Source organism: Ictalurus punctatus, chromosome 22 (genome assembly GCF_001660625.3).
Source record: "Ictalurus punctatus breed USDA103 chromosome 22, Coco_2.0, whole genome shotgun sequence".
Taxonomy (NCBI): Eukaryota; Metazoa; Chordata; class Actinopteri; order Siluriformes; family Ictaluridae; genus Ictalurus; species Ictalurus punctatus.
In genome coordinates, this window is record NC_030437.2 from 14,493,797 (window position 1) to 14,515,488 (window position 21,692).

At 37.8% G+C, this 21,692-nt stretch overlaps 2 protein-coding genes across 3 annotated transcripts in view; one reads left to right on the plus strand and one right to left on the minus strand.

The window, feature by feature from the left end:
- pias2 (protein inhibitor of activated STAT, 2) overlaps nt 1-8,839 on the plus strand; it is a 9,925-nt gene extending 1,086 nt beyond the window's left edge. The window contains exons 2-14 of the mRNA XM_017452002.3: nt 702-1,170; nt 1,476-1,563; nt 1,648-1,698; nt 1,785-1,875; nt 2,026-2,160; nt 2,248-2,353; nt 2,546-2,619; nt 2,725-2,885; nt 2,984-3,117; nt 3,726-3,906; nt 5,821-5,960; nt 6,058-6,095; nt 6,312-8,839. Of these exons, the coding sequence (XP_017307491.1) occupies nt 702-1,170; nt 1,476-1,563; nt 1,648-1,698; nt 1,785-1,875; nt 2,026-2,160; nt 2,248-2,353; nt 2,546-2,619; nt 2,725-2,885; nt 2,984-3,117; nt 3,726-3,906; nt 5,821-5,960; nt 6,058-6,095; nt 6,312-6,497 (1,854 nt within the window). The 3' untranslated portion in view covers nt 6,498-8,839. The remainder of the gene's footprint in view (nt 1-701; nt 1,171-1,475; nt 1,564-1,647; nt 1,699-1,784; nt 1,876-2,025; nt 2,161-2,247; nt 2,354-2,545; nt 2,620-2,724; nt 2,886-2,983; nt 3,118-3,725; nt 3,907-5,820; nt 5,961-6,057; nt 6,096-6,311) is intronic.
- Nucleotides 8,840-8,916: 77 nt separating this feature from the next.
- On the minus strand, nt 8,917-19,859 carry eef2l2 (eukaryotic translation elongation factor 2, like 2). Of its 2 annotated transcripts, XM_017451999.3 has the most exons (15): nt 19,688-19,859; nt 15,367-15,581; nt 14,877-15,058; nt 14,266-14,477; nt 13,837-14,024; nt 13,507-13,612; nt 12,944-13,057; nt 12,716-12,854; nt 12,406-12,601; nt 11,704-11,962; nt 11,274-11,381; nt 10,756-11,109; nt 10,381-10,563; nt 9,441-9,573; nt 8,917-9,304 (listed from the first exon to the last, which is right to left on the minus strand). In XM_017451999.3, exons 1-15 carry the CDS (start codon nt 19,826-19,828, stop codon nt 9,111-9,113), a joined length of 2,724 nt encoding a protein of 907 aa, XP_017307488.2. In that variant the 5' UTR covers nt 19,829-19,859; the 3' UTR covers nt 8,917-9,110. The 2 variants fall into 2 exon arrangements, with proteins under 2 accessions (XP_017307488.2, XP_053530549.1); XM_053674574.1 differs by lacking the exons at nt 14,877-15,058; nt 19,688-19,859 and having other exon boundaries at nt 15,367-15,537.
- Nucleotides 19,860-21,692: the final 1,833 nt, after the last annotated feature.

Genomic DNA, 21,692 nt, shown 5'->3' on the forward strand with positions numbered 1-21,692 from the left:
TTAATATTTATGTAAATCAGTAAGCTCATTCTGGCTTTTTCTCACTAGCATGCTTCCAGTTAGGTTTTAAAATAATACCCATGTGTGGTGTTTAGTGTTTCAGTCTTTCTTCCATTGGTCTTGGAATTATTCTTAACATTTTATATGCGAGACATATTGTAAGGATTTTTTTTATCTTATTTTTTTTGTGATGAAGGATAAGCAAATGAAGCATGGGTGATGTGTATATATTGAAGGGCCAGTTCAGCCTGTTTACTTGAGAAATTGCTAGTGTTGGAGAAACACGGGTTAAGGTTGAACCTGGATTTAATTAAAGTTTGTCTCTTATATTTCTAGTTTTCAGTCAGAAAGAATCGTTTTTGCGTACTTGTTTAGGCTGGTAAAGTTAGAATGAATCTATCTTGCTGTTTTAATCAGAGGTTAAGATTTATTCACTGATTTATGGGCAACATGCTTTGATTTAACATAAAAATTAGAACAATGAATATTTTAATAGCACTAAACTGTAAATTAACCTGTGTTGGTTCATGACGCGTATAAGCTGATATTGAATGTCCAGTGTCTATTTCACTGTCCACAGATGTTATAGGAACTGACATTTCCCCCTCTCTCTTTTTTTTTTTTTTTTTTTTTTTTTTTTTTTTTAAACCATCTGGCTTTGTTGCATTGATTTGCATGTTCTTTGTGTTTTGTATTCCCAGAATATGATATCAAGTTTCCGTGTCTCGGAGCTCCAGGTACTGCTAGGTTTTGCCGGAAGGAACAAGAGTGGTCGCAAGGATGAACTGCTGCTGAGGGCTTTGCATTTACTCAAAAGTGACTGTAGCCCTGCCGTGCAGCTCAAAATCAAGGACCTGTATCGCCGGAGATACCCGAGGACACTAGACAGTCTCGCAGAATTGTCTGCTCTAAAGTCCGGCATAAATTTGTATCTACAGTCTGAAGAAAGCTCTACAGTTGGGAGTCTTGACCTTTCTCTTGGTGCTAGTCTGTCAGACTCTGCTCATCAGCAGGTGGTGCCCGTTAAATCGGCCGTGTTTCATGACTCAGAGCCCAGGATGAACATGCAGCAGCCGACACAGCTCATGCCTCCTGTCCACCCGGACGTCCAGATGAAGGCCCTTCCATTTTACGACGTGTTGGATGTTTTGATCAAACCGTCGAGTTTAGGTAGTTGAAGTTGGCTTGTTTTATTTTGAGAACTGGGGCAGATTTTGAATAGCTCATTTGCTCTTGCAAATGATTGTTTGGATTGCAAATACCTGGATTTCCAACTGGATAAGATAATATAAGTTTAGATTATTTCTTTTATTTTTTTATACATACATTGCATTCATAGTTTTACATACAGTGGTAAAAAAAAAAAAGATTATCTCAGGTTAATTCCTGGAGTAATTTAAAAACAGAACACATTTATTGTATGCAAGATGTAATGGATTTCATAAAATGTTCTTTTTCTTATATTTTGCATGCAGGGGCCAGTACTGTTCAGAGATTTCATCAAGAAAAATACTTTATTTTTGCCTTGACCCCACAACAAGTGCGAGAAGTTTGCATTTCACGGTAAGGACCTGATTTGAATAAATTATTTGTCCTGGTTTGTTATACAGCATGTGTTTCTCATTCTCTTTTATTCAATGTTGAAAGGGATTTTCTTCCTGGTGGCAGAAGAGATTATATGGTTCAAATACAACTCCGGTAAGATGTCGGCTGTAATGTTACTTGGTACTAGTTCTGAATACGTTTGCAAAGTAACAATGGAATAACTTTGTGTTTGTTGTTAGGTTCTGCCTTTCAGAGACTAGCTGCCCTCAAGAGGACAACTATCCCAATAGTCTTTGCATCAAAGTCAATGGGAAGCTCTTTCCTCTCCCAGTGAGTAATTAATTACATGGGTGTGATTTTCCACATACTGTTGGAATGTAGGATATTTTAGTATGCAAATAGTTTTGTACTGTAATGTTTATTGATATGTTATTACTTATTACATGTACAAGTGTTTATAAGATGCTTATTTTGTACCAGGGCTATGCGCCACCTCCTAAGAATGGAGTAGAGCAGAAGAGACCAGGCAGACCCTTGAACATCACTTCACTCGTCAGATTATCATCTGCAGTCCCCAATCAGATATCGGTCACATGGGCACCTGAAATTGGAAAGGTAAGTTTCCCCTCAGCTTTAGAACTATTCTCATCATGTCACTGACATTCTTCCCGTTCCTCTGACACACCTGCTATTATTTTCCAGACATACTCTATGTCTGTGTATTTGGTACGGCAGCTGACATCACCGTTGTTACTACAGAGATTAAGAATGAAGGGAATCAGAAACCCTGACCACTCAAGAGCACTCAGTGAGATCTGCTTCTCCTATTTGAAATCTTCAGAAGTCTTTGTTTTAAAAAATAAATAAATTCATAATAATAATAAAAACTAGTTTGGATCTGTCATCATGTATAAACATTGTTCTCTTACAGCTGCATGATTATTGATTAAAAGGATTTATTATTATTCATTACATTATATATTTTCCTTCTCTGTATCAGTAAAAGAAAAGCTCACAGCAGACCCCGACAGTGAAATAGCCACAACCAGCTTGCGAGTCTCACTCATGTGCCCAGTAAGTCCTGAAAACGTATTATTTATAGTATGTTTAATAGTGTCTTGCCACATGTGTTCTTTACCCAGGTCAATTATTTTCTAAATCTATTCCGCTTTCATTCAGCTTGGAAAAATGCGGCTAACGGTGCCCTGTCGAGCAGTGACCTGCTCTCATCTCCAGTGTTTCGACGCTGCATTATACCTGCAGATGAACGAGAAGAAGCCCACCTGGATCTGCCCTGTGTGTGACAAGAAAGCTGCATACGAGAGTCTGATCATAGATGGGTAATTAATTCTCCGTTACGCCTGCTCTAGCGATTTAATGTTTACAGCTCACTTGAGATCACTTCAGCTTACTATGTGACTTATGTGCTCTTTGTTAGGCTCTTTATGGAAATATTAAATGACTGCACAGATGTGGACGAAATCAAGTTCCAAGAGGATGGGACCTGGTGCCCAATGAGACCAAAGAAGGAGACGTTGAAATTGTCATCTCCATGTTTACCCAAAATTGAGTGTAAGTTCTTTCAGAAATTAGCTTCTAATACACCTGTTTTCACAAGTTTTATGTAGCCCGATGGTTTAAAACACCAGTTCTTCAGTGCTTTTTGTATACTGAGGAAATAGCAATTATATGTAATGTCAGTGGTGTAAAGTCATTTTGGTAATATAAAGGCAGAAATTTTTGTAAAAAAATCTAGTTTCTAGTTAATCTTGTGTTCTGGCTAGCACTGAAAATCGGCAACCAGAAAATTCAGAAACAACGTAAGTTTATGAAAGCATTTTAAATCTATTTATAGCTGACTCGTATATTAAGTCGAGCAGGATTTCTTTTGCAAGAGTTAATAATCATGATCTTGTCTTTCATTTACTTTTGTGTTTTGTTTTATGGTTGGCTGTTACAGATTTATGCTGTGAGAGGAGAAAGGAAAAAAAAAGCAAGTAGGCGAAGAGAAAATAAGAAAAGGGAAAGGCAAGAAAGTGTTAGCAGTTGGGCCAAATAGTACAAATGAATTGCAAAATAAATCAAGAGCACACAGTATTGTAGTCTGATTTAAACTGCCATGTGTGCTCTTGCATAATCTTTGATCACCAGGTTAACCTGTACCTATATTTATTCTCCAGGCACTGCCCCTGTCCGTCCCAGCGCTGTTGTTCCTCACTCTGAACCCAGCAGTACGAAAAAAGCTGATGTGATCGACCTGACACTTGAAAGCTCGTCAGATGAAGAAGCAGAGCCGGACCCTCCCCTAAAAAAGCGCTGTGTCTACATGTCTAAATCCGAGGAGGTGCATAGCAGCAAAGGGTCAGTGGTAGCGTTCATCCTTCTTAAATGTAAAACGGAGACGTTTTTATTTATTGTTGTTGTCAGTCCAAAAAAAAGCTGCTATCCCCATTGTGAATGTCCAAAAAAGCTAACAAATATTGAATGGGAACAGAATACCCATTATATAATTCAGCAGGGATTCTATATTAAACACCTATGATTTTTGCATAGCAGTTCGGTCAATATCTGTAAGATGTTTCATTCATTGGAGTTTCATTTCCATGCTTTCTCTCTGTAAGGGGATTAAAATATAGTGATTATAAATATCCATGACCATTTGCATATGGTCAAATAGTTTATTAGATCAACAAAATAAACTCAAATAAGAGTGAAATGCATTTATTAGAGCGTCGCCAGTTATAATCATCATTCCAGGAGTACGGAGTGCAAACGCCTTCCATTTAAATGCATGCAGAGTGAGTCAATAAAATGAATTCCCAAGAGCACAAGCTGTGTTATACAGAACAGCCAAAGCGTTTGCTACTGTTACTTTTTTGTTGCGGGCATAAACAACAAATTTTGTGTTTAAGATGTGATCGGCTCCTGGGAGTTAGGAATTTCTCCGTTTCAGTATTTTGAGCTAAGAAAATGACTAAAATGTTCATCATAGGGTTGGGCGATTAAACGGTTTCGGTATTCATCGACAGTACACTTTTATCGGTAATGATAGAAACCATGTTCGGTATAACGCTCGATAAAATGTAAACAGACATGAAGTTTGGTTGCATGAATAACCCTCAAGCGTGTGCCGTCCCTGGATCAAACACAGCCCATCATATGCCGTGATAAAGGAGTGTGCTACGAGTGACAAGCAAACAGCCAATAACAAGTTGCGTATCTTTTGGGGTTCGGTTGTGCCATCGCCATGTGACATCAGAACACACAAACACATGCGAAAATGAGTTCAGAGCCTGCCAAGGAAATAGCGAATAAAAAAAAGACATCTTGGCTCACCAGTGTGGCAGTTTTTTTCATCTGACCAACATCAGAACACAGTTGTGTGTAAGCTTTGCAAAAAAAAAAAACCCTGTCTCGGCCAAGTACGGAGAATCGAGCTGCGAGAGACTTGTAGTGTGCATGCGCAGTGCTCAGCACATGTACAGTGCGTGTGACTCTGAACAGCGGGCAAAGGATGTGACATTGTACAGCTTTTTGTGTTTTTTGTTAAAATGTCGGCTCTGGGGAGGACAGTGAGTGTCCTCGGAGCAGGAGCTCGACTCGTCAGACTCGGACCTCAGCACAGTGTTCTCCAGAATTAAGTGTTAAAGTGGAAGTTTTATACGTGGCTAGGCTAACTATGCTAACAGGCTGAGCACAAACCAGAGCACCAGGACTCCCATTCTGCGCTATAATGTGATGTTGATCTTCCTTAAAATTTGTATTTTACATTCCACAAATTTTGTAACATTTTATGTATTAAGTTCAAGAGTTTCTTTACCACTTGTTTAATCTTCATGTAAGATATAAGAGAAGATATTTGTTTAAATGATATTTTGTTTTTGACGGTTAAAACTAAAAAATGTTGTTTGCCTTAAAGTGGGTAAATTAAAAATACAGTGATTAAATTCAAACCTTTTTTCTACTGATCTTTGTTTAAAAAAAGATTTTTAATAATTATCAATACCGAATGATGTGAAATATTATATCATGACGATTTTTTTAGCTGTACCGCCCAGCCCTAATTCATCACATCTAACAATATGGTGCGTCTCACTCTGATGTATTCACCAGTGAGTCCAGTGGCCGGTACCGCAAATGGTTGTTGCTCTTTAAACAGATTTTTCAAGCACCTAATATTTTATTTGTATGATGAAACTAAATATCATTTTGCATAATAATAAGAAGAGGAGGCTGCAGGAAGAGGATGTCGATCACTTCTTCCTCTTTTCTCAGGGTTTTGACTTATCAGCCATCTACGGTTCGAGTGCCGAATGTCCAGTCGCTGGATGCTTCGTACTTGACTTCCTCCATAGCAGACTATGCAGTTCCATTCCACCATTCAACACTGTCCTCGATTCCCACCGATATGCAAGGTATACCATTGTCGCTGTGATCCAGTCAGATATATTTCCAAATGTAGTCGCTTGTTGGAAACTGTTGGCTCACCTACAATTATTTTTTCTCATACAGGTATTGACTTATTTTCATTACTTCAAGCAGATTCTCAGGTATGTGTTTCAAATGTCTTTGAATCCGCAAGTCCGCTAGTAAGAACTGTTCTTATTTAATGGGTTAAATAGTTTAGTTGCCAAATTGTATTATTTTTTTCATTATTATTATTATTATTATTATTATTATTATTATTATTATTCCTTTTTATAGGAATTGTGATCTGGTTGTTAAACAGAAACACTAGTTCTAACATTCTTTCTGTTGTCTTTTAGCATTACCGGACCCCTGTGTTCCTGGAGAATTTGTCCACCAGCATTCAGAGTGGCACCAGCAGCTCCAGTCTCATGACCTCATCTGTCCAATACGATTCAACTTCACATCGAGGAAGCTCCAGCCATGAAACAGGTGTCATCACAGGAGGATCCTCAACTCTTTCAGACATTATCTCACTAGATTGAGTCATGGTTTCAGTCTCCCCAATCATCAAACAAACTGCCACGGACCATGAGTCGGAAAAAAATTAAAAACCCTCATATATCTGACTTTAATTGCAGTTTAATAATATTTACTAATATGGTAGCTGATACGCACACGGGAGACAAGGTTGGTTGCGTCTAATGGTTTCAGAAACCCAGCAATGTGTGTCTCCATTTCTGAGGAATACATTTTAACAGTGACTGATACCCATTGCCTTCATGCCCGGGAGAACTCAACAAACAAAACAGTGAGCACAGAAATTGGGAACTTTGGACACATTGGGACTAGTTTGTGGACCTGTGTGTATTTGTATGTGAACCGTTTCCTCTTTATACTATTTAAACCACGTTTTTGAATAATCACCTCAAAACCTCAACGATGACCTTTTTATATTTTAAAAAAAATCAGGAGTGTACATAATTTGTTTTGTATTGAGTGGCATAGCATACAAATCAGTATCTGTCTGAATGAACCCATTTTATTGCATAATGTATTGGTCACAGTCTTGTGCTGCAGTTAGTAGCTGCATTCAGATTAATTGATTTTGGGCTTTTCGGGTTGGTGGAGACACAATCAAGCCATGATGCAATGACATCTTTTATGTTTTTTTTTTGTTGTTGTTGTGTTTTTTTGTTTGTTTTTTTGTCAAGTCCTGAGTTTTGTGAAACTTCAGTACAGTTTTGTATCACTTTAACATTTGCATTTTTTTTAAGGTGCTGCAGATGTTGGTTTCACAGCAATGTTTAGACCTGAAAGTCAGAATAGTCAAAACATGCTAATAGCCCAAGGGAAACAGTGTGAAACAGGTTTCCTGCTTGGGTTAAACTCTGACATGCCACCAAACTGCTAATTGTTATCCGCCTTCGTGCTGTTGGTCTATGTTTTCTGAAGTCAGCTTTTGTTAAGATGACATTTTTGGGCTAGTTCTGAGGTGTACCCCAACAACAGGTCTCAATTAACACAGCAATTTCTGGCACCAGCTCCAATGTAATAGCTAGTTGTAATTTCACTTAGATTTACTTTATATAAAGGCTACATGCTGTCATTCTCGTAGTGAATAACAACAGTGTTGACGGATCCCTTGTTTTCTAACAGATTCAATTATGTATGCTTTCAAATATGTAATAAAGCACATGATCACTTTTTTAGGGCACTGCATTGTGGCTTGACCAAAATGCTGAACTTGAGTCAATCAAGCGATTGTGTGCCAATCTGAATACTAAGAAAGGGGCAGAATTTTTCACAATGCATCTGTTATATGGAAGTTCTTTTACATGATGATTTTAAATGATTAGCTCACTTAGGTGTAGCTTGGGGGGGGGGGACTGAAGCACACTGAGATTTGCTTGTATGTGCTGTAGATATGGATGTCCACCAAAATATCAGCAGTAACATTTCACTGCCTTTAGACAGTGGGGATCTTCCTCCCTTTAAAGCAAAGTGATTTGTGAAAGTTACAAAAAAGAAAGTTGTCACCAGTGAATAGCCCGACTGTACAACTTTATAGAAACTATACAACTAGCACAACTGTAGCAAGTTATTTGCCTACTTGTTCATATATGTATAAGATTCTCCGCATTCAAATACCAAGAAGTTCCTAAGTACAAAGCAGTTCCATCTTTGCTATGTAAACCTTGTAACCTGCTTTTCCAACATAATCCTAAATGTCTAAGATTTTGAATCTAAGCCAGAGTGTATTATTAGTGGGTAGAAAACAGTTGTGCTTCTAGAAAAGGAAGGAAGAAATTGTGCCACCTGTTCCAAGTCTGAACAAAAAATCTGATTTTAGAAGTTAAGATGGCACAATGATTGGAAAGCTTTAAATACCTTTTGTTTTGAAAATGTTCAGGATTTTCTTTTAATTGAATTTCATAACTGTCTGAATTAATCTCATTCTAAAGTATATTATGTCCAGGACTGACTAAATTTTACCCTGTGAGTCATATATTATATTAGTATTTCATTTGACACATTTGAGAGTTTAGCTCTGCTATCCACAGGCTTCAACCCCCTTTTATGTCACAACATTTTTATACCTAGTTCACTTTTTGTTCCATTTTTACAAAATTTGCGCCTTTGTAACTATTTCAATGACTGCTTTACATGGTTGTTGTATTAGGGATTATAGTAACTGAAGTCTTGTGAGTCTTGGGTGGTGTGGATGAAGAGAACAGATGGGTGCAAATCCATAGTTATTTATGATGATATGTACAGATTTACACTGATTGTACTCCAAATGCTTATTTTTGACCTAAATTGTGCCATTTAAACACATGCAGTGAAAGGCAGTAAATGATGTCTATGATGTCTATCTGAATATCTACATGCTGTTGTGTGATATTTATTTTATTTTTTAAATGTTTTAAAAATGTAAAACAAAATTCAGCCTCAACCTTCAGACACTTTACACAGCATTAAGGTGCTCGGTTTTTATTTGCTATGAACATCGACAGTGTGGAAATCTCAAGTAAGGCTCTTATTAATTTTAATGTACATGTATATTTCCATATACTTAGGCTTGTAGATATGCAACACTGAAAGAATGAAGGCTACCAAATCACTAAATGCTCTTTTAGCCTTTAGTCTGAGAGAAATTACAGTTTGTCCAGGAAGTTGTCTAAAGGCGGGATGCCCTCCTTCAGGCCTTTGCGCTTGCGGGTCTCGGCTACGACCTGCGAGGGCCTGCTGTTGGCATCGTATGGGTCTCCTGGAAGGATTTGCCAGTGGTCAAACATGCACTGAGGGAAGGCCTGGCCACCGGTGTTGGACCTCAGATCTGCTGTGAAACCTGCAAAGGAATCAAGCATGATATTTTATATAAAGCGTTTGAAAGAGAAGTACGTTACTAACCCATTTAAAATCTATTGGATATTACATGTAGAACATTTTAATAGTAGATGTATATATTTTGAAGATAAACATACCAAATGATTCATTTACAGGAAGATATGCCTTCACAACAAATATAGGTGTTCCTGCCACTTGAGACTCTTCAAACACGTGGCCTCTTTTCCTGTTCAGGACACCGTAGATACCACCGACAGCTTGCTCTGGACACTAAAGGGAACATAGGTGAGCAAATGTTTGAGTGTTTAAGTAATAATTTCACCTGTTTTCATTTCACCTTTGTCAAAATTCAAAAGAACCTTACTAATTGTGTGTATTGTGTGTGAAGCAGATGAGCTGTTTTAGCGTTGTCTCATGGGTACCGGTAATTTCCTCCAAGTGAATTCTTTAAAGCATGACGGGGAACAAACCATTTTTACAGACATGCTCAGTATTACCTGAAAATTTAGCATAATATTGCTGTACTTATATAGGATTTGAATGTTAAAATATATTGTTACTGATAGTTTTGTTTATTTGTTAATTACAAATTTTAATTGATCATTTTAAACTAATCCTATAGAAAAATGGGGTTGGGCTTTGTGCATACAGCTAATTAAATCTGTGTATTATACTTTATTCATGATATGTGACTACTCATTCTTACAGATATTTTTATAGCAATATACTGTGCATAATAATAATATGAGGCTATTTGAGCACCTCTGAAAGAATTAATCAGTGAAATGGCATGTTTCAATACTACTGGCAACCCTAAAAGAACTGACAACCCTACCTTTAAAATCATGCATTACAATAGAAGGTATGATGGTATTAAAATGTTGATAATCTAACTGGGGTTTTTTCCCCTTAATACCAAAATAATTAACTATTTTTAAGAGAAAGTGCTACCCTTTCAAGGATATGATTTCATAACAATTATTAAGTGTTAAAATTATTACTAATAGTTAAATAAGAGTTCTTTTTAACAGCCATTATTACCATTATTAAATATTATCACAAAAACGTTGAATTCACCTGAATCTCCACCAGGTAAATGGGCTCCATTAGTCGTGGTTGTGCGGTCAGCACAGAGGCGTACAGGACTCTGCGTGCTGTAGGGATGATCTGACCACCTCCTCTGTGTATCGCATCAGCATGCAGGGTGACATCATGGATGTCAAATCGCACTCCCCTCATGTTCTCCTCGCAAAGTGCCCCCTAAAGAAATGCAAGGAAATGCAAATTATCCTAATATTGTACTAATTGCACTAATACTGTTACTAAGTGGCCTGAAATATAAAGTATTATCTGATTATATACTATATAAATGGCACTGCCACCATTTGTATGCTGTAAATCCATCTCCATATCACATATCATCTGCAGTTGTTGCTTCTGGGCTTTACTCACCTCCTTGGTTGCCCACTGGAAACCAGCCACCACACTATCCTTGATCTCATTCAGATATTGTACTCCCTTTGTTATGTCCACAAGAATGTTGGGTCCGCTACCATCTGGTCCAAAGCACCATATCTTACGAGCCTCTGTGACTTCCCATTCATACTTTTCAGCCAGGTAGCGAGCTCTCTGTTTAAGTTCTTGTCTAGCTGTCACGTCTCCCTTATCAACGTCCTCAGCCAAGCCATCTGGGAAAGGACGAGCCTTCATGTACAGACGGTTGTGCTTGTTAGGAGATTTGGACAAGCATACTTGGTCAGAATCGTCGCTGACTGTTTCACGATATGATACCACTGGATCTGATTTCTGGAAGGAAAGCAACCGAACAGTCAGTTATCATTATCTGATGATATGAAAGTATGTTAGTGCTACAGATAGATTTAATGGTGGTAATGAGCAATATTACCTCAGATGAGGTACAGACTGTATGTCTGTTTATTTGTATGTTATTTGTATTCTTGTTACATTACCTTCAGTGGGATACAGGCATGATCTTCCTCAAGGTCTTTTAAGCAAATTTCCAGATGTAACTCTCCTGCGCCGGCCACAATGTGCTCACCAGACTCTTCAATGATGCACTGGAGGACAAGAAACATAAGTTATAGAACTGCCACAGTTTGTGCTTCGAAAATGGACATACTAGGGCAGATAATTTGTTTTAGTCAGCTAATTTTAAGGGCTAGTTCTCATCAACTGTATAACATCTACCTCTCCAAGAGGGTGTAGACTAACATATTTCTTCAGTTTTTTGAACCTCTGCTAATGCAACATCATAGGACAGTTAAATGTGGTTAAAAGAGACCTTCTGTCACTGTGATCAACAGGGGAAAAGACTGCAATCCAGCCTATCTAAAGACCAGGGCTAATTATGATCTCAGACTCTGTCTTCTCAAAACTCACCTGAACCATAGGGTCAGACTTGGCCAGGCGTTTAAGACCTTCTACCAACTTTGGAAGGTCAGCTGGATTCTTGGCCTCCACGGCCACTCTCACTACAGGACTAACGCTGAACTTCATCACTCGCATGTTGTGAGCTTGCTCATAGGTAGTAATGGTACCAGTCTTCACCAAAAACTGATCAACTCCAACCAGTCCAACAATGTTCCCACATGGCACATCTTCAATTGGTTCAACATATCGGCCCATCATCAGGATGGTTCTGCAGTCAAAAAAGATCAGATAAAAGATCACTATTTTTTTTGGGGGGGGGGTTCACCCTATCTTCTCCTTGTCATCCACCAGTTCTCACCCACCAGCCAGCTCTCCACATCACAGGGCAGCTATCAACTGGGGAGGCTAACATGTGCTACCTCTGAAACACATAAAGCCAGCCACCATGTTTCTTTTTTCAAACTGCTGCTCATGCTACATCACAGGGCAGTGTAACACCTTCAGAGGAAAGTGCTATCTGCCCTGTTCCATATACCTGAGCTCACAGATGCCTGCAGTTGCTTAGTGTCAATTAGTGAGAGTATGCCATCTCTCCCATCCAGAGAGCATGGCCATTTTTAGACCATATACTCCCAGCCATGGAACATGGAGATTCAAACTTACAATTTCTCACCCATAGGTGAAACATTGATGTACAACCTGGAAACAAACCTTTGAATGGGTTTCAAGTACAAGTCCTCCTTCTTTCCTGGGGTATAGTTTGGGCCCATGATGCGTACCTTCTGCCCAGTGGCAACAACACCAGAGAAAACACGACCAAAAGCATAGAATCTGCCCTTGTCAGTAGTCGGTACCATTTTGGAGACGTACATCATCAGTGGACCTTTAGGATCACAGTTCTTGATACCTAAGAAGTTCATGGTAGAATTGAATGGTTACCAGTTGCTCCAAATTTGGTTGTCAGTTATCATTATGAGTTTATAACATTGCATTTGTCAACATAGTGATTTTTCCTACTTACCCATGGCTGATTCATCATCTCCTGGGCCTTCATACAGCAGCTCACAGCGATATCTCTGGGCAGTGACTGGTGAAGGTAGATGGATGGTAATCATCTGGAGCAAAGCATCACCTGCAGGCAACCAGCGGCGCATCACAGCCTGTACATGGTAGAAAAGCACACTGAAAACATACCTATACAGGTGCAGAATATTCAAATTAATATGTAAGTGTTCATAAATGATCTCACCTTAAGCAGTGGTTTTCCTTCTTTCTCCCTGTCGTCAGCATCAAGCTTAATGTTCAGTTTTTCAATCAATTTCTGGGCCTCCTCCTTCTTAAAGTTCATGATGGCATCAAACACCTTTCCAAACAATATTTAAAACACTTTTATTAGATTTTAAAGTGAACTTTAGGTATCTTTTGTGGCACTGTTTATTCCCAGTCAGCAAGATAAAACCATGGGAATATTTGTCTGTCTATATAAACTACTATCTTGTTTTATATTTTCTAACCTGCATTGTATATAGATATTGCAGTACTTTAAATATCAGTTGGTCTTAGAAAGACAGCTGAAGCTTTTTCCCCCCATGCAGTAAGGCAGTGGCCAGAAAAGTGAGTCCTCACTGTAAGGCTGTAAGTACATTTCAAGGCTTGAGTTTTCCCAAAAACATCAGTGTCCAATGGCAGATGTCTTTACTGCTATCTACAAGTAATCATTATTTTTATTATTATTAATTGCTGAACTGATCAGTTTGAAGCCCCTGAAGCTATTTTATGATATAATTGTGCGATTGTTCCTTTAATATGCACCTTAAAAATTGGATCCAGCACAAGTTGGCAGAAAGTGCGTGGAAGTTTTTTCCCCTCTGCATTGGTTGCTGTTTTGCTGAATTTCCCACAGGAAGGATCAAAATACCTGAGGAATCAAAAACAATATCCTAGAATATATTTAAAATGCCCAACCCTGACACCCTAGATATTAAACGTTTCTACATTTTATTTTATACATTTGTTACAGAATATTACTTATAATCTTACACCTCAATTTACAACTGTTCTTTTTGAATAATATCACCCATGGAACCCTTTCTACTATCAAAATATTAAATAGAACAGAATAGATAAGTTTGCTTCTCTTACTTGTCTCCCCAGAGCTTCTTCATCATGTCCTCCACCTTTTTGCAGTGCTCTTCAGGTGAGACATCTCCTTTTTTCTTTTCACCTTTGGCAGCAAACTTGGCTACATACATCTCCGCAAACTGCTTCAGGGTAAAGGCCCAGCCGTGGAGGCCCGAACCGAATCCAACTGTACCCACAACAGGGTCCACCTGGATTTAGTTGAAAAACAACATATGTTAAACTTATGTAAAAACAATAACCTGAATAAATAAGAATAATTTATTAATGTATAAACGTCACTCCAAATCTCAAGGATTTTTTTACAAAGACTAGTAGCTGCAAAACAAGACATGGAAAACCAAATCTACCAAATGCAAAATAGTAAAATAAAAAAACTGACAGCTTATGAAAATAGGGAAGGCTTAAATCCAGATTAAACTGGCTTTTTACCATAATGTTGCCCATTGGTCCATGTTCCCCTTCGCCATAAGTGGAAATGATGACATTAACATTCTCTATAATGCGCTGGAAAGTCTGGAAAAGCTCATCCGGACCCAGCTGCAGCTCAAGCAAGGCACGGTCCATCTTGTTCATCATCAAGACTGGTTTGATGCGTTCGGCAATAGCCTGCCTCAAAACGGTCTCGGTCTGCACACACACACCTGGAGAATACACATAATTACAATTAAAATGTGAAGAAATAACATTCCAGAAGGACAATATGTAATGGCTTTAAACGTTTTGTTGCTTTCCCATTCAAAATATGTTCCATAGACGCTACCAAGCACTTACAGCATTTACATTTGGAGGAAATGTTATTTAGAATTTTAGAGAGTTTTTAGACCTGACATTACGAGACTGTTGGGTTTTTTTTTATTGCATTCTTAAATAATACTGATATTCCATCAATTTCTACTTGACTGCAGTCAATCTTTCTTATAGTATATTTAAAAAAAAAAAACAGTCAGCCAGATGATGTTGGAATATTTTCAGGGGATTTTGGGAGTCTAAACTGTGAATGACCCTTTCAATTTGACCTGCTGAAATCCACACCATCATACCTGATACACAGTCTACTACTACGAGAGCCCCATCAGTAACTCTGAGAGCTGCCGTCACCTCGGACGAGAAGTCCACGTGACCCGGAGAGTCGATCAGGTTTATGAGAAAACCAGATCCATCCTTGCATTGCTTGATGAAGGCCAAGTCAGCGTTGCTGAGTTCGTAGTACAGAGAGATAGCTCTGCATTGAAGATAATGCACAATACCTTTTAAAATGTATAGACTTGTGCTACTTTTGTTTAATGACCTGGATGTTAGATATTGCATGGAAGCTGTTAATGAACCATTTATCAGCTGCCAATACATGATTGTTTCTTAAGAAGAAGGAATAGTAGATATTCATGACATTTGGAAGAAAATCCAATTTGGAGTTCTTTTACCAGTTTTGTACACATTGTGAGTGACTTTTTTTATAGTGTCAATAGATAACCTTGAGATGTGGTAAATTCAATGGATCCTGTGAATTTTTAAGCCACTATGAATACCTACGTTGACTTGATGGTGATGCACCTCTCCTGTTCATCCTTCCTTGTGTCCGTGAACCTGGTCTCACCAGCCCGTGCAGAGGCAATGATACCTGCCTTGCACACTAGAGAGTCAGTGAGAGTGGATTTGCCATGGTCCACATGGGCGATCACGGACATATTCCTAATGTTGGACTTTTTGTCCATGATCTCACGGATCTGGTCTACTGTGAAGTTCACCTGACAGAAAGAGAGCACATCGACTTTTAGGAATATTACAAGATAATTGCTTTTCGTGTGAGTGTTGGAGAGTTCATAATGACAGGAACTCATCAAGATTACCAATTCTACTATCTAAGTTTGCATAACCTTAAATGTAATATGTAAACAAAATGTTCCTTCATTATCACAAATATTTTTAAGAAATCATCAGTTAGCGTATCTTAAGACATTAAATAGTAAATCAACAAATCGCTAAATCACAATATCTGTTCAAGCTTGCTATCCCCTTTTCTGAATGTAAAACGTAATATTCTCTCATTCCTAACAACTCTTACCGTTCTAACTGCCTCCAAACTTATTGATATCATAGATTTCGAAACTGTGGCAGTAATTTGTTTAAGGTTAAAATGATCAGGAATGTGTTTCAGAGAGACCATGTGAACTTAAACTGGTCATGTAAACTGTGTTTAATTACTCTTTTTGTATTAAACTGTGTTTAATTTTAATATTCCTTAGGGCATGTTTAGTATTAATTTAATCCATATTTCATGGTGAACAATGTGATCTCATAAATCATAAAGGTTTCGGAAACATTTACAGTAAACGTTGCAATGTGTGTTCTTTCTTCCCACACACACACACCTAAACCCACACAGATACACAAAGGCACCATCTGGTCTGCATGGGAGACCTATTGTCTTTGTTCCCACCGACTCATTCTTAGGAACTTAAATAACATAAACTCATTCATTACTTTATCTCAAAATACACGGTAACAAAGTATGTTGCATTAAATGTGCATGACTTTATTCATATGGCTATTAGAAATCGTTTCCTAAGCTAAAGTTGTAGTACGTTAGACATGTTTGAAAGCGACCTGTGACAAGCTAATATAAAAGGCTAATACTTGCAAGTTTAAATTAAACCTCTGACAAGTAAATAGGAAAGGCCTAGGCTTGCATGTTGATATAAACCTCTGAGCTAACAAAATAAGTTTATTATAGGCTATATAAAAGCCTCGGATGTAGAAGCGTCATTTTATAATTAAAGCTCAGCATGAAACAGTTTAGATTAAATAATCAGAACACTGAGATATTATACTTCTAGCACTAACTACAAGATTATATTTTGGAGTCAGATAAATAAATTAACAGTTATTATTAATTGGAGACAGATAATTCATTCAATGTATTGGAGTCAGATAATTGGCACCCTGTCCAGGGTGTACCCCGCCTTGTGCCCGATGCTCCCTGGGATAGGCTCCAGGTTCTCTGTGCCCCTGATAAGGATAAGCGGTATAGAAGATGGATGGATGGAGTCAGATATTTAAATCATAAAGTTAAAACACGTATTTAACCTTTGGTTACACCTATCTCTGTCTGTGGTTATAGGAGAGCAGTGGGCTAATTAACCCTTTATACTTTAGCCCTACAGTTTGATGTCTGTTTTTATATTTTTCAGAACTTGCCCCTACATTTTTGCTGACATCTAATGTTTTTCATTTATTTCATTAGAGTAACCACTTTATCACACCCTAAATGGGACACCAGTTCATCACAGGGCACCATACAGACACACACCAGAGACCCTGTGGGATGGCAATGCTATAAGGTGCTAGAGCTAGTACATGTTAAACTGAATCAGCTGCTGGGCACAGACTCCAGAATGTTGAAGGTTGCCATACATGTTGGGCTTTGTTACCAAAATCCTAACATATTGTGCAAATGAACACATTGTAACTGTACACATTTGAGGGCCTGAAGGGTGTGTATCCAGCACAATTTAGTTAAACCACAGGCTTTTTACTACATCATGCACTATTTTGCCATTCCGACATTTTGTGCCATGCTATCTTCCCTTGACACCCTCTTACCACTTTTTGCCAACTACTTGCTTGTCTGATAAGAACACTGTCAGCCCTGAAGCAAAATAAACACGCAACCAACATATAAACACACTTCATTACTGTCGCGCTATACCAAACACAACCTCCATGAGATGCCCAGGTATTGATGGACATTAAGACTAACAGCTGTGATTTGATATTCCCAAACTCTTAATTTAAGTAAATCTAGTTTTTAAATTTAAGTTTCTTTTTTTTTTTTTTTTACATTTTAGTGTGCAGGCTAGGTCCAGTATTCTTAAATGCTTTGCAGCACAGATAGTATATTTTATGTAGAAATTTTTTTTTTTTAAAACCCAACTATTCAAATACTTGACACATTAGGGCCAATACAATGGATATAAAAATGCTACACATCCTTGTTAACATGGCTTAAATGAAAGTTTTTCTGATGTAAAAAATGAAAGCAAAATAAATCATGTCAACTTTTTCCACCTTTAACATGATATGGCAACCAACAAAATTCAAGTGAAAAATAAGAAAAAGAAAACACTTACAATAACTTGGTTGCATAAGCGTGTACACCCTCTTATAAAATGGGGGTATGTGACTGTGCTTCAGAATGAACCAATCGCATTCAAACTCATATTCAAACGTACTGTTTATACACCTGTCACCAATGGAAATAAAGTTAGGCTGTTTCTGTAGGAATTCTATAAGAAAACCATGAAGATCTACAAAGAGCTTACAAAACATGTACGGGATCCCACTGTTGAAAAGTATAGATTAAGAGAGGGGTAAAAAAACAACAACAAAAAAAACAACGAATTTCCAAAACATTAGACATTATGTGTACTATGGAACAACATGAAGTCCATCATTAACAGGTGAAGAAAATGGGGCACCACAGATACATTACCAAAAAGAGGGCATCCCTCCAAAATTGATATAAAGACAACAAGAAAAGATATCAAGGAGGCTGAGAGCTACAGCAATATTAAAGGGGCTGCAGGAATACCTGGCAAGTGTTGGTTAATCTATGCATGCATGTGACAAAAATTTCTCATATTCTTCACATGTCTGGGATATAAGCAAGTGTGGCTATATAAAAACACTTTCTCAAGAGAATGTTTTGCCAAACCATAGTGCACAATATATTATGGTCTGTTGAGACCAATGTAGTACATTCTGGGCATAATTCTAAAAGATATTTGGTTCAAAAACAAGACTACTTATCACCCAAAGAACACCGTACGCCCATGTTGCTTCACAAAATGGATATTGGCCATAACATTATTTTTAAAATGGGGTGGGGGACATTCTGTGTCCATCAAGGACACAGAAACGGGGGGTACTGAGGGTACTAAACCAGAATTTCAGGTCTGCTGCTAAAGTAATAATATAGCCTATAGACATCACATGTGTGCTGCTTAAAATTCCAGCACTCCCAATATGCACATCCTTCTTCCTGTGTCCCTAGGGTACCCTAACTCTACGTCAAGAGACGCTGTTCTACAGTATTCTGGACCCCTCAAACTTATGCCAGGTTTTGTTAATCTTCAAAAAGATCTGCTCTTGGCCATAGCATTATAGAAATGTTTTAATTAATTAATTAATTAATTAATTAATTAAAATACTAACTATACTGCACTGATCCCTGGGGATCCCTGACCAAGTCACCTACTCCCCCCACTGAGTTTTGAAGCTCAGCGTTCTGTTCTTCCTGCTTAAGAATCGATTCATTTAAAAGAGTCGTTCAGAAAGAAAGAATCGTTTGCGAGCTGTCCATCATTTATCCTTCGCTGGCTCTGTGCCAGTGAAACTCGAACGCGCGCGCTGCAGTGAGCCGTGGGCGTGACCGCGTTATTTATAACGTTATTTATAAGTAAGGTGGGTAAAAGGCCATATCACAAAAATAACAGCGCAATCAATCCGAAAGGAGCCATTCAGCTGGGATAACAGTCGTCCTATCGCGGCCCTATTTACCATGAATCAACACATATAAATATAAACGCGTTTATAGAAAACTCCAGAAAGATATATCTGCGTCACAGTGTGATGCCAATTAAATTCAGCACCGACTGAAATAAGATCATCATAATAAATAAATAAATAAATAAATCTCCCTAGCAGGTTGTCACTGCGTCACTGGAATAAATAAAATAATAAATAGACCAGACACTAGGACAAGTGGATCAGAGCATGACCCAGCTAAATTTCTATATCAGTTCTGTATAAAGTCTATTCCCTGGTTCCGTTTACCGCAGTAAAATGACCGTACCATTTTGGCGAAGGGCTGTCCGGTGTGAGACGGCCTCGGCTGTGGATCCTCCGCTTCTGCACTCGAGGGGGAAAAGAGGGAGAAGATGACGTTGGATGGGAGTTTATGCTGCGGCACACACACACACACACACCCGGTCATGTGGAGAGAGACTGGAATAAAGTTGGTTGGACGTGCGATATTCGCAGATATGCAGAAATTAAGGGACCGTCTCTAAAGTTACATACTACATTTTTAAACACGTTTCTAACTTCAATAGCAGTTGAAGGGAACGACTTACATTCATATAACCAACTGTAAAGTCTTCATCTACGTGTCAGCTATAATGCACACCTCTTAGATTTTTTATATTTATCAAAATAAACTATTAAATCATATATAAATATTGCCATGTATTTTATTACTGCATGAGCCCTTACACAAAATATAAAAAGTGTTTCTCATACCTGACACTTTACAGTTGGTTTTGTGACTGTACGTCATTCCCTTCAAATGCTATTGAGCTTTAAATTATGGTATATTTTGTGTATGGGAACATGCATTAATAAAATGGGTTCCCAACCCATCACAGGGCACAATCATACACACTTTAAAATACTGTGGACAGTTTGGAAATGTCAACCAGGCTACAACATGTCTTTGGACTGGGGGAGGAAACCCCCAAAGCACAGGGAGAACATGTAAACTCCATGCAACCAGGACACAGGTCGAATTCGAACCCCCAACCCAGGAGGTGCGAGGAGAAATCCTTCAGAGAACAGAGAACAAATTTTAATACTCTTCCAAGAGAATTCGAGGGATTATTTGTTGAGAAGTCAAAAGGCGCATTCATAAGATCCTGAGCCAAATGGATTGTGCTAGGTGAGAAAAAAAAAAAACAATCACACACTAATCACAAGATTAGTAAGGAAAACTCTTTGCCAAAATGCCATTATATTTGTTCAATAGATAAGTAGCAGCCAATAATGGAACAAGATATCCCTCATTTAACATTATGTATTATCTGAGATAGTACTGCTTACTATTGATTGATTGAGTGATTGATTGATTGATTGATTTAATCTTATTGTCCACCAATGTGGAAATTCTTCTTTGGCTTTACAAACACACACACAAAAAAAAACCCACAATTATACACATACACAATGCACAAGTTATACACATACACAATACATCTATTACCTTTTGATACTATGTGTTATTTATCAGTAAGTATAATTTATGGTTAATCATTATTATAAGGCCCTTTGCTAATTATTATAATAGTGTTAGTAATATTAATGATACTTATTATTATTGTTGTTAATGTATTTATTGCTGTGTTATTCTATTTTAAAGTTGTAAATTGTACACTTTAGTAATCAAAGTGTTAATGGTTTTTAATGCTAATGCATAACCTGATTAAATAAAAAGGGGTGTGTGGATCGAGATCATATATATGAGTATATACAGTCATTGATTGAGATCAGGACCAATGATACAGTTCATTGCTCAGGAACCAGCTGAACAGGTTCTTCTTCTTTGGTTTAAAGGCAGTTTATTCTTTATGAGCATTACAGCCACACACTGGAGGAATTTTGCATGACTGGCATCTAATCCTAAATTTATGGGCCATGTATAGATCAGTCCCTCCAGGATATCTGTTGGAGTTTGCAATTTTTCAAAATGACCAGAGATTTTCTGCAGATTTGGGCCATGACGCGTCATCACCTCGTGCATTCAGACAAAGCCCTCTTCAATTCACATGTGTTGAACTTGAATACAGCTAAAAGGTCTCATTTACCAATAAGCATCACTGCGTAATTTTGCCAATTCAAGTACTTTTATGTTAAAAAATTTAAAAAAAAAAAATGCTAATTGCATTACAAATTTAGAAAAAAGCCACAGTAAAATCAAGCATTTTTGGCCGCAACAATCACAAAAAAACTCTGCAAAATCCTGTACGTGCTTTCAGTTTAAAAAGAAATAATTATTCTAGGCATCAGTTGGTGGTGTATGTTCACAG